The sequence below is a fragment of the Mauremys reevesii genome, linkage group 9 (assembly GCF_016161935.1).
Source record: "Mauremys reevesii isolate NIE-2019 linkage group 9, ASM1616193v1, whole genome shotgun sequence".
In the NCBI taxonomy this organism is placed as follows: domain Eukaryota; kingdom Metazoa; phylum Chordata; order Testudines; family Geoemydidae; genus Mauremys; species Mauremys reevesii.
Genome location: NC_052631.1, coordinates 56,861,202 through 56,873,252, shown reverse-complemented (window position 1 = coordinate 56,873,252; position 12,051 = coordinate 56,861,202). Strand labels below are relative to the sequence as shown.

The 12,051-nt window shown below is 49.1% G+C and overlaps 1 protein-coding gene across 2 annotated transcripts in view; it reads left to right on the top strand.

Moving 5' to 3' along the window:
* The window catches only part of LOC120371669 (endothelin receptor type B-like), a 69,323-nt gene that overhangs the window by 47,878 nt on the left and 9,394 nt on the right, over positions 1-12,051 (top strand). For both annotated transcript variants that reach the window (XM_039487692.1, XM_039487693.1), the window contains 3 exons: positions 728-1,265; positions 8,869-8,981; positions 10,603-10,807. In XM_039487692.1, coding sequence (XP_039343626.1) covers positions 771-1,265; positions 8,869-8,981; positions 10,603-10,807 — 813 coding nt within the window. In that variant the 5' untranslated portion in view covers positions 728-770. The remainder of the gene's footprint in view (positions 1-727; positions 1,266-8,868; positions 8,982-10,602; positions 10,808-12,051) is intronic.

The following is a 12,051-nucleotide window of genomic DNA, read 5'->3' as shown; positions in this document are numbered from 1 at the left end:
ATAAGTGCCATGGGATTTTCACTGACCACGTCACTGGTTCATACTTCATCTGATATATTGCACTGCCTGTGGCACAGTGCAGCACACTGAGCTGTTAGCCCATTCCTGGTCTGAAGTGAAGAATGCCAACTGCAGTACTGAATCAACACCACTACTTGAAATAAAACCAATGTTTGTTGTTGTCAGCAGACCTCAAAGTACAGTATAGCTCCATTTAACTAGTCTCTGGATTACTCATGATCCATGAATCAATGTGCATCATGTATTGTCTCCCTATGTCTCTGGGAAGATAGGACTTCTATTGTACTGAGCAAACTGGCCCTGGTTAGCTTGGCTCACTTGAGATCTCAGCTTAAGGTGATATAGCTGCAATACACAAAATAAATCATTTTAGACGGGGAATAAGGACTGGGCAGTGCCTGAGGGGCAAAGGCTTTTTGCTGAAATACTGAATTAAAGGATTTCAGACACAGCAGCATTTTTTTGTATTTAAGATATTTAAAGAGGTTAGTCCATGTTAGATTCAGTGACTACTGCTCTGAGAATGGACTGGATCCAAAGCCATTGAAGTCAGTGGAAAGACTTCCACTGACTACACTGGACTTTTGGTCAGGCCCTATGAGAATAATGACAGTGGGGTTTCTTTGCTGATTCATCATTCAATTCCTCAATTTCATCATGCTTCCCCTTCCCCCATAACTGTTTTCCCCCCATTCCTTCTCTACAGGAGAAGCCAAGACTCAAACAGACATTCATACTGCTGCAAGCAAATGCACATAGGAATGTGGCTGGGGTTTGGTGTTCCATCCTCAATGGCTAGAATCCCAACTTCTGTAGTACTAGCCATTTGCCTGACTTGCCTCTTCTCAAGCGTCGGCAGTCAGACCCCGAGGAACGTCAAGGAGAGCACGATTCCATTTAAGGTTCTACACCAGGAGCAGGTTTACAGTCTTATCCAATCGAGCTTGTTCCAGGATGTCAGAGCCTCCTCCAACGAGTCGAATGACACCCCTGAAAACGCCCAGTCACAGCTACCCCTGCCCACTATGTGTATAAAGCCTGCTGAAATCAGACACATCTTCAAGTACATCAATACCATCGTGTCCTGCACCATCTTCATGGTGGGCATCATCGGCAACTCCACCCTGCTGAGGATCATTTACAAGAACAAATGCATGAGGAATGGGCCCAATGTCCTCATTGCTAGCTTGGCTCTTGGGGACCTTCTCTACATCCTCATAGCTCTTCCCATCAATGTGTACAAGGTAGGCATTATGGGGCACTAATAATCTTGCCATCTGGGGAGGTGGCAAGGGGGATTTCACCCTCCCACATTACAATGCTCTGATCCTACCATGATAAATACCTGGACAGATAACACTGATTTGGGTGGCCAATGCACACCAAGAAGTATGATAACTGTATACAAGTATCTGAAGCAACTGTCAGAGAACCATTATGCCAGTGGAGAAGGCATTGGGTGGGGACTCAAGAAACTTGGGTTCTCTTCTGAGGTCTGCCACTGATCTACTATGGGCAAATCACTACAGTCTCTGAGCCTCCGTTGTCCTTATCTATCTTGGGAGTAAATTCTTTGGCAGGGACTGTCTCTCCCTACAGACAGGGCTTAGCACAATACAGTCATAGCCAAGACCTGGAAATGCTATTAGAGCAATGAGTGCCACCTGGTGCAGAGATGGATTCTAGGGTGGTGAATAGGGACACAATTAGGAAAATTAAATTATTTGAAGAAACAAACAGTTAAACCACATATCAGATGGGAGGTTGATTGGACCAATGAACAATCTCTCCAGGGAAGAGGTAAAAATTACTCAGCACTAGACTGGAGAACAATTCTGTATTGACCAGGAGGCAGACTAGCCTACTAGCCAAAGCAAAGACTGCTGTACTGGGGGGAGATGGGGTCAAATGGGGCCTTCTCCCAGTCCCAGAAATGCTCTCAGGGCACTAGGGCACTCACACTCACCCACCAGGTGGCAGGTGGAGAGAAGCTGAGGTAAAGAGAGAGGGAGGGGAAGGGGCAGACGCACCTAAAGCAGGGACCTCTAGACATTGAGAGAACTTTCTGCTTTTCTGCCTGGGCTGTCTTTGCCCTGTGCTAATCGGCTCTTGGATCCAGCCCTCTCCTTCCCCTCCCTCACAATCTCTGCACCTCAGCTTCTCTCCACACGTGCCCCTCTTACCTCTTCTCTGCCCTGTCCCCTCACCCCCTTCTCTTCAATGTCCCCTCTCCTTCACTTATCTTTCCATTTAGCTGATTCCCACCTATGGAAAAGTACCTAAAAACAAAACAGTAGGACTACCATGCCATTTGCTGCCATTCCAATCACTCTTGCTGGCGTGTTCTACACCTTCCCTCACCCCATGTCTAACTGCTCTGTTTAGACTGTGAGCTCTTTGGGGCAGGGAATGTCTGCTACTCAGTGCTTGCACAGCACGTAGCACAACAGAGCCCCACTCTCGGTTGGCTGTTAGGCACTGCCATAATAAACATGGTTAATAATAATTAGCAAGAGGTAACAAATCCTCAGGTTTCCTGTGGGTGCTGGAGGTCTATGGAATGAAGTGAAGAGCCTGTGTCCTGCTGCAGAGGGAGAGTCATGAAACCTGAGATTTGTTCCCAACTCTGTACAATCATGGTCATATCACTTCCCGTCTCCATGCCTTAGTATCCCCATTGATAAAATCTTGCAGTGCAAAGGTAGATGAGCGTTACTGAGCTCAATGGATAGAGCATGCCAAGTGTCATTACTGAGCAGGAAGGAGTGTTCTGAGATAAGGTGGAGTGAGAGTATATATCCTTCAATTAACGTAATGCCCTTCTAAATCACTATTTCCATAGATTCCAAGGCCAGCAGGGACCACTGTGACCATCATCTGACCCCCTGTATAACACAGCCCAGAGAACTGCTCCACAATGTGTGTGTATGTTATACAACTGTGCACTGAGCAACTGCAGGATGTGTTCTTAAGCCCTGCAGTGGTACTGAAACAACTTTTATAGTGGGGGTACTGAAGGCGGAAGCCATATATTTGGGTTGTTACTAGCATACCAGCAGCCCTAGTTCCAGCATCACTCTCCCTGGAGAGAGAATAACCTGGGATCCAATAACTCAGTTTATTCCTGCTCAGCAAAATTTTTAGCATCCTTCTTCATTTAAAAATACCTATCAAGGTTGGAGTCATTTTTTAATCTCCTCCATATAATGAGCTGGGCGTGTGAGACAGAAAAACTCAGAGGCAAATAAGAATGGCAGCAAATTCAAGGGTAGGTAAACACACACACACAGTTTGAATCAACCAACCCTTTGGGGTAGAACTCACCTGTGCACATTTACACATCCAACAGGTTGCAAGGGAGAGCAAGTGATAGAGCACGCTAATCTGCAGTGCAGCAAGGACCTCTAATGTGAGTGAGATGATGTCCTCTTCTGTGAGCACAGGGGATTTTCAAGAACAGGTTTGACAAATAGCTGTCTGGGATGGTCTAGGTTTATTTAATCCTGCCTCGGTGCAGGGGGGGATGGACGATAGAAGACTCTTGAGGTACCTTTTATACTTGGCTGGTGCCCCTGGACCCATACATGTTTGCTTTCAAGGAGACTCTGGAGAAATTGCGCCAGTATTATGATGTCTATTATCTCCCCTGCACTTCAGGTGTCCAGTCAAAGCCAACAGATTGCCCAGTCTGTCCATTTTTGTGCAATGGCTCAGGACCGCACATCCCCAGTCCATCTAGCAGCATGAAATTTCTGTCTATATTTTTTGCCCAACAGGCCAACCCTGTCCAGGACGGCCACCTTCACTGTATCATAGTCCCAGGCCTGTTCTTCATTCAGGGTCATATAGGCCGCCTGGGCTTCTGACAAGTAGGGTGCCACTCAGAGGGCCCATGATCTCTTAGCCCATCTGGCTCCCATTGCTACTGTCTCGAGTAACGGGCATCCAGAAGTGGAATAGGACGGGCTGCTGCTGATGATTGCACTGCATTAGCAGAGTTCTGTGGGTTAGGGGAGCCTGGCATTGTTCTGCACTGGCACCGCTCTGTGGGCAAGGCTAGAAGAGCAGGGGCCATCTCAGCGCAGAACTGAGATATGCTGAGGAAGCCAGGTGGGGTTCCAGAACTCAAACAAATGGCGCTGCTGCAAATGGGGAACACTGGCAGAGTCTTGTGGGTGGTGGGAATTGGTTAGCAAAAAGGGGGTGCCGCTCAGGGACTGCAGTGCTCATGTTGAGGAATAAACTTCTGTTGGAGTTTAGCTTCTGTTCTTTCCAATGCTTTAGTGAGCATGACTACAAACTCACTCTTCTGCAGCAAGGCCAGAGGGGGCTTTGTATGTGGGCAGATGTTATAAACCAGGCTGATCTAGACTTAATCTGGGTTTGGGTGGGAAACCTCCCCGAGAAGAATACACTTGTTTTGTGCCACAAACAGCAGTTCTCCTTACATTTCCTGCAGCAGCACTGATCCAGTTCTGTGCACACCTCACACCCCAATTTGGGACTGATTTTAATAGCGATTCTTTTCTTTTTCAAAAAGAAAAATCAGAGATCTAATGTGTTACGTTAATACACAGCTACAGCTGCGATTTAAACCCTGGTGAGTAGGGAAGGGAATGTTTTTGTCATGATCAGGGCTTGTGGGGCATAACTCAGGACTCTTCTTTTAGTTTTTAAATAAAGTGATACATTTTTTTTCCTTCCCTTTAATGGCTGGCCAGCCCATTGGGAAGCCTGGCCACTGGGTTTACACTCTGAGGACAGGTATTTATTATCAACTAACAGTGATAATTTAGTAGTAGTAGAAATAAGTATATAGCAGCATTTTATTTTATTTCTGCAATGCAACCCAAAGACCCTTTCCCCAAAGAGCTTATGGTCTAAAATTATAGCAGTAGCACAGTGAGGAAATACCCCATCGGCACATTGGTGTGAGGGGGAAGAGGAAGAGGGGAGCCCAGGGAAAGCTTTTAATGCATGTATTCTCTTGGTTAATAATCCTGACCCAAAGCCCACTGAATTCAATAGGAGTCTTTCCATTGCTGTAAGTGACTTTGGATCAGGCCCCATGGACAGGAGATTGGCAGAGTGGCAAGAGGGAAGAATGGTTTGAGGAAAGACTTGAGCCTGATGCTGCCAGGTGGTAATGAGATGAGGTGGGTGATGGGTAGTGTGACAAAGCTCTGTCCTTGTCTCCGTGGGTCCCGCGTTTCCTGGTGGATTTCGCTAGCCTCAGAGGCTCACTGTGACCTTCCACATAGCCCTTTTCTCTTTAGAGGTAAGGGTCACAGTCTACTGAGCCATTTTCAGCATAAGCCAGCGAGGGAGGTGAGGAGAAGCAACCCTCCCTCACACAGTCTCTGACTTTGATTTGCAGCGCTGCAGCTTGCAGCAGGTGTGAGCTGCAGCGCTGCACACTGCTGCGGCTGCAGCGCCGCGCAGTGTGTCACAAGCCCCCAGCGCCAGGGCGCTCCAGCCCAGCGCGCTTTCCCCTTCCCCAGGCTCGCTGGAGGACGCTGGGGAGGGCTTTCTTTTTCTCTGGGCGCTGGGGCACTACACAGCGCTCAGCGCGCGCTGCGGGCGCTGGCGCTGCCGCGGCAGCGCTTTGAAATGCAAGTGTAGCCAAAGCCTCTGTTGTCTCTCAGTCTCAGTGATTAATCAGGAGGGCAATGGGGGGAGCCTGGGCCTGCCCTCTACTCCAGGCTCCAGCCAAGGGACCCTAATAGTATCAGCTATGGTACAATACCCTGGGCTACTTCCCCACAGCAGCCCCCACTTCCTCAAGCTCCACTTCACCCTTACCTCAGGGCCTCCTTCCTTGTGCCTAATATGGTGTGTACAGCTCAGTCTCTCCAACAGCGCAACTTCCTCCCACAGCTCCCTGACTAACTGGGAGGCTTTTAACTAGTTTCAGCCAGTCCCTGATTGGCTTCAGGTGTCCCAATCAACCTAGCTGTCTCCACTGCTTTCTGGAAGGTTCTTAATTGGCCCCAGGTGTCTTGATTAACCTGGAGCAACTGCCATTTGGTTACCATGATAACAGGGATTTCTTTAGCCTGGGGCTAACATACCTGTTTCTCACTACTTTCCTATAGCAATCTGGCCTTGCCCCATCACAGTAGGCTTCCAGAAAAGGGACTGCAAGAGGGGTAGGGGAAAAGGATCAGCACATAAGACCCCAATGGGAGACAAAGGGAAATCATAGGTGTTACAATACTTGATAAAGTTATCCCAGTTTGCTGAGCATCATGGCTTCCATTCAGATTCTTATACCACCCTCATCACTGCAATAGCTGAGCACTTCCAGGAGTCCATTAAGCAGCCTAACAAACTCCTTTCTCTCCTGCTGTCATTGTGTGTGCCATGAAGTGGTTTGTGTTGATATGGTTTTGGTTTTGCATTTTAAAATGTCCATGCTGCTCTGCATTCGTATTAGACAGCAGGTCAGAGTGCACCTGGCACTTGCAGCAGAAGGGGGAGAGGAGGTTTGGGGATGGCTCTTTGGCCAGGTCTGCACTGGGGTGGGGGGAAATCGATCTAAGATATGCAACTTCAGCTACGAGAATAGCGTAGCTGAAGTCAACGTATCTTAGATCGACTTAGAATTACTTACTTTGCATCCTCATAGCATGGGATTGACAGCTGTGGCTACCCCGTCAACTTTGCTTCTTCCTCTCGCTGAGCTGGAGTTCAGCAGTCGACGGGAGAGCGATCGGGGATCGATTTATCACATCTACACTACACGCGATAAATTGATCCCCGATAGATCGATTCCTACCCGCCGATCCGGTGGGTAGTGTAGACATACCCTTAGTTCCTGGAGGAGCTCATTGCATAGGCTTGTACTGGCTCCCAGGAAAACTCTGACTCTTGCACAGATGAGCTTTATGTTCCAATATGCCTGAGGAGCGGAGATGTCAGTTTATAATACAGACCCTCCTACCAGATTATTAACTCCACTGACATCTCTCTAGGTGAGTATCTCAGCTTCATTTCCATAGTATCCAAGCATCACATAATCATAATGCATGTCAACCTTCACAATACCCTTTTTATAGGTGGGGAACTGATAGATTAAATAGCTGCTCCAAACCCCATTGAAGACAATGGATCAGGTCATAAGGGTATGTCTATGCTGCATCTGAGGGCTAGTCCGCACTAGAATCGCTACAGCAGCACAGCTGTCGTGCTGCTAGTGCAGAAGCTCTATGCTGATGGGAGAGAGCTCTCTCACTGGCAAAATAAATCCACCTGTGCAAAAGACAGTAGCTATGACAGTGGGAGAAGCTTTCTCCTGCTGACATAGCACTGTCCATACCAGTGCTTAGATCAGAATAACTTACATTGCTCAGGGGGATTGCTTTGTCAGACCTCTGAGCAACATCAGTTATACCAACATAAGCAATAGTGTTACAAGCCCTCTGAGCGAGCCTCCTAGCCTGATGCCATAGACATTTTCTGGTGGAGATTTGGCTGGCACATTAAAAACAACTGCACAGATGTTTTGGTTCAGGCTGGAGCTCAGGCTCTCAAGCCTACCTCAACCCCTAGGCACTTATATCGGCGGGAGCAAGGCTGTAGTGTGGACACTGACATAATTATGTCAGCATAAGCTGCCTTACGTCAACCTAACTCTGTAGTGTCTTAATGTAAGGTTGCATTGTTCCTTTTTTGCACATGTGCAAAACAAGCCCCATAACTGGATTTCAAATGGTGATGTTCAATTATATATTAACTTAACAACTTAGCATGAGTACACTATCCTGCCAAATTAGAGATAGTGTCCTTAGTAAACTCAATGGGGCAAATTAAGACCTGGTATAATGTCATTGGGTTCAATGGGATGAATTTGAGCCAGTATGTTAAAGTAAAATGAGTCCTTTCTAATCATAGAACTTATTTTTAAATCTTTATGGGTGGCTACCTAGGGCCAACCCAGGTTGCCTTACTCAGATAAGGGTTTCCATTGAAGTCAAGTGGGTAAGGTAGAACAGAATTTGACTCCTAGCAAATACAAGATTATAAATGGTTAGTTTATTCTCTAATGACCAAATCCTGATCTCAGTCAAGTTTAATTAGGATCTGATCCTAAATGTTTCCTTGTTGTTCCTTGTCTGAGTCTGTTCAGTGACTTCTGAAACATTGAAGGGTGCTCTGTCAATTAGAGCCCTCAGCAAGTTGGCCATTTTTATGCTTTTAGGCCTGGATCCTCAAAAGTATTTAGACACCTAAACTCCCATTGATTCCAGTGGGAGTCAGGGACCTAAATGCCTGTGAGGATCTGGGCCTCAGTCTCATGCAATGAACTACTGGCTAAAGCAGCTAGTGCTGCACAGAAGAGTTGGTGTTGAGATCTACATGTATATGAGCAGTAAGTTCAAGTTTGGATACAAGGCTGAATCTGAGCTTGGCTGGAATCTGATGGCACTGAAAATCAGCAGCTGTTCTTGTGAGATTTCAGCAGCAGCTAAAGATGAGCCCCTTGAAAATGGGAGGCCAGCCCAGAACTCAACTGCCAGGGGGGCTTCCGGCCCAAAGGGGTCAAAGTTGAATTCTGTACCTCTCAAAAAGTGCCAGTGTTTGGGTTCACATATTGGCTTCTGGACCACCCCTCAGCACAATAAACCCTCCTCCTAAAAGTGTGCTCATGGGAGAGGACTTATTCCCAGTGTGACAAGCCACTGTACAACTCCATGCTCACACAGCCCAAGAAAGGTCACCCCAAATCCCAGTGGAGGTAACATCCAAGTGTTTCATAGCGTCCTCCCCTTTCCATGAAGGGAACAACCTGATCCAAAAAGCCTGACACGGCCTGTTAATCATGTGCGTCTTCGTCCTCTTTCTCAGCTATTGGCAGAAGACTGGCCATTCGGCGTCCAGGTATGCAAGCTGGTTCCATTCATTCAGAAGGCATCTGTGGGCATCACAGTCCTCAGCCTCTGTGCACTCAGCATAGACAGGTAATGAACCTGTTGTCACCACCATGTTCTGCAACCAGGTCAATTTAATCAGGGCACTGCCCTTTGCTGTCCTCGAGGCAGCCGATTGAAGAGTGGACTCAGTGCTGGTGTGCTCCCTCGTGTCTGGAGATGGCATGGCTTGCTCTCCTCTAGCTCCCCCTGCAGACACCTGCTCCGGCCCTGCCGTGGTTGGCCAGCCAGGTCACGTTTAGTGCCCCCCCCATCTTGGGGGGTAAACAAAGAATCCAATAAACTAAACTCAAATCAACAAATGCTTCACCCTGACCTGGGCTCTGCAGGGCTGCCCTTGGGCTCTCGGGCAGAGCGACACCTCCTAGTGCTTTCTCCCTGGCTCCAAACTCAATTGTCCTTCTCCCTCTTGTGGCAGGGGCTTCCCGCCCCACCGGTCCTGGAGGGCAGGGGAACTCAGGCCTGCCCTCTGCTCCAGGTTCCAGGCCAGGCACCCTGTGGTGAGCAGCTGAGCCTCTGCTCCCTCAGACTCCGTGCTGCCTCCCTGGACTTCTTCCTACCTTGGCCCCTCCCACAGCCCCTCCCTGGGCTGCCTGTGCACCTGCTTCTCTCCAGGCCCCTCCTCCACTCTCCAGCATGCAGAGACGGACTGCAGAGCTGTTCACCCCTCTCCCTACAGACCGGGCTTCCCCCTGGATTCCCACCACCCAGTTTCGCCCCCAGCTTGGCTTCACCTCCCACCCTCCTGGTGCAACCAGGGGCGCTATTTGCTCTCGGTTTCCAGTTAACTCTTTCATTACTGGGGGGGCATACCCCCTCACATAGCCACAGTGCAGCCCACTGGTCCCACATGGTCCCTGCTTCCCCGTGAGCCGAATTCAGAGAAGATGCTTAACATGCTGTGAGCCTCACTCAGACCCTGTGACACTCACTGATGCCCAAGGCAGTGGGGTAACTGACATGCAGGGGAGACTGAAGGTGCTCTAAGTCTAAGGCAGGGTTGGGGCTTCTCAGCCCTCCAGGCAGTTGCTTTTCTTGCAACTCTGCTCCCTGGACCCTTCCGCCTGTGAGCGTGACAGCGCATGGCCTGCACTTGTCCCCTTACAGCACAGCATGGTCCTGTGTGTGTTCTGCCTCAGCTTCCCCCCAGTGCCCTGTGACCTACCCAGCTGTAATAGCAGCCTTGCCCTCCAGGCAACTGAGCCCAAAGCACCTGACCCATTGGGGAAAGGAGTTCTGCAAAACAAAGCTCAAAAGGTACAAGACAACAAACTCTTTCACCAGGCAGGCTGCACTTCCAGGCCCTGCTCCTGTAAGTAATGACCAGCCATGCACAGTGGCTCTGCACCTCTCAGACACATCGTTCAGATTCAGCCACTGTCTTCTTGGCTCAGTCCTTCCTGCTAGCAACCCGTTCTTGCCAGCCAGGTCCCAGCTGAGCATCTGGAAGGAGCTGCCTGTCAGCACTCTTTCCAGGCCCCAGCTGGATTTCCCCCTCTTTCAGACTAAACCCAGCACCATTCCAGAGGGGGTCACTTCCTGAGACCAAAGTTTGCCTTAGCTCTTTCTAGCAGGGGACGGGGCTCTCATCCTGTCACAGTGAGTTGCAGCATGTGAAATGAAGGCAGTAACATCCTGTTGTGTCCGGCAGGTACAGAGCGGTGGCCTCCTGGAGCCGGATCCAGGGCATAGGGATCCCCATGTGGAAGGCAGTCGAGGTGATGCTGATCTGGGCTGTGGCTATCGTCCTGGCCGTCCCTGAAGCCATTGCCTTCGACATGGTGGAGCTGAACTATCGCGAGCAGATGCTCTGGGTCTGCATGCTGTCCGCTGAACAGAACTCCAGATTTACCCTGGTGCGTACTCCACCGCTGTTTTAGTGAGGAGGAGGAGGAGGAGGAGGCACTCCCCTTCTGGTGCTCACTCCTAGCATGCAGATGGGAATGGATGGTGCACAGCCCCTCAGTGCCAGCGAGGCGATAGCAGTACTGGGCAAAGCTCCAAAGGCAGTGGGCTCACATCTGAGCTGCAAATCGCAGGGTGGAGGTTGGATATAGAGCTTTGGTTCAGCCCATTGTGGAGCCAGAAGCCAGGTGGGATCTCGATCTAGAACCACATTTTTCTGAAGTCTGATGGTGCTCAGGTCAAGGGTTTGGATTCAGACCCTTCTCTAACCCTAGACTCTCAGTCTGGAAGCCTATATAGAAATCAGGCTGTCTTTTGAGGTTCCTTGTACTCCTAGAATCATAGAATATTAGGGTTGGAAGAGACCTCAGGAGGTCATCTAGTCCAACCCCCTGCTCAAAGCAGGACCAATACCAACTAAATCATCTCAGCCAGGGCTTTGTCAAGTTGGGCATTAAAAATCCCTAAGGATGGAGATTCTACCACCTCCCTAGGTAACCCATTCCAGTGCTTCACCACCCTCCTAGTGAAATAGTTTTTCCTAATATCCAACCTAGACCTCCCCCACTGCAACTTGACACCATTGCTTCTTGTTCTGTCATCTGGTACCACTGAGAACAGCCTAGCTCCATCCTCTTTGGAACCCCCCTTCAGATAGTTGAAGGCTGCTATCAAATCCCCCCTCACTCTTCTCTTCTGCAGACTAAATAAGTCCCTCAGCCTCTCATAGACTCATAGACTTTAAGGTCAGAAGGGACCATTATGATCATCTAGTCTGACCTCCTGCACAACACAGGCCATACAATCTCACTCATCCACTTCTATAACAAACCCCTAACCTATGTCTGAGTTATTGAAGTCCTCAAATTGTGGTTTGAAGACCTCAAGCTGCAGAGAATCTTCCAGCAAGTGACCCGAGCCCCATGCTGCAAAGGAAGGCGAAAAACTTCCAGGGCCTCTGCCAATCTGCCCTAGAGGAAAATTCCTTCCCGACCCCAAATATGGCGATCAGTTAAACCCTGAGCATGTGGGCAAGACTCACCAGCCAGCACCCAGGAAAGAATTCTCTGTAGTAACTCAGATCCCATCCCATCTAACATCCCATCCCAGACCACTGGGCATACTTACCAGCTGATAATTTGGCAATTGATCTTTGATTAATTGCCAAAATTAGGCTATCCCATCATACCATCCT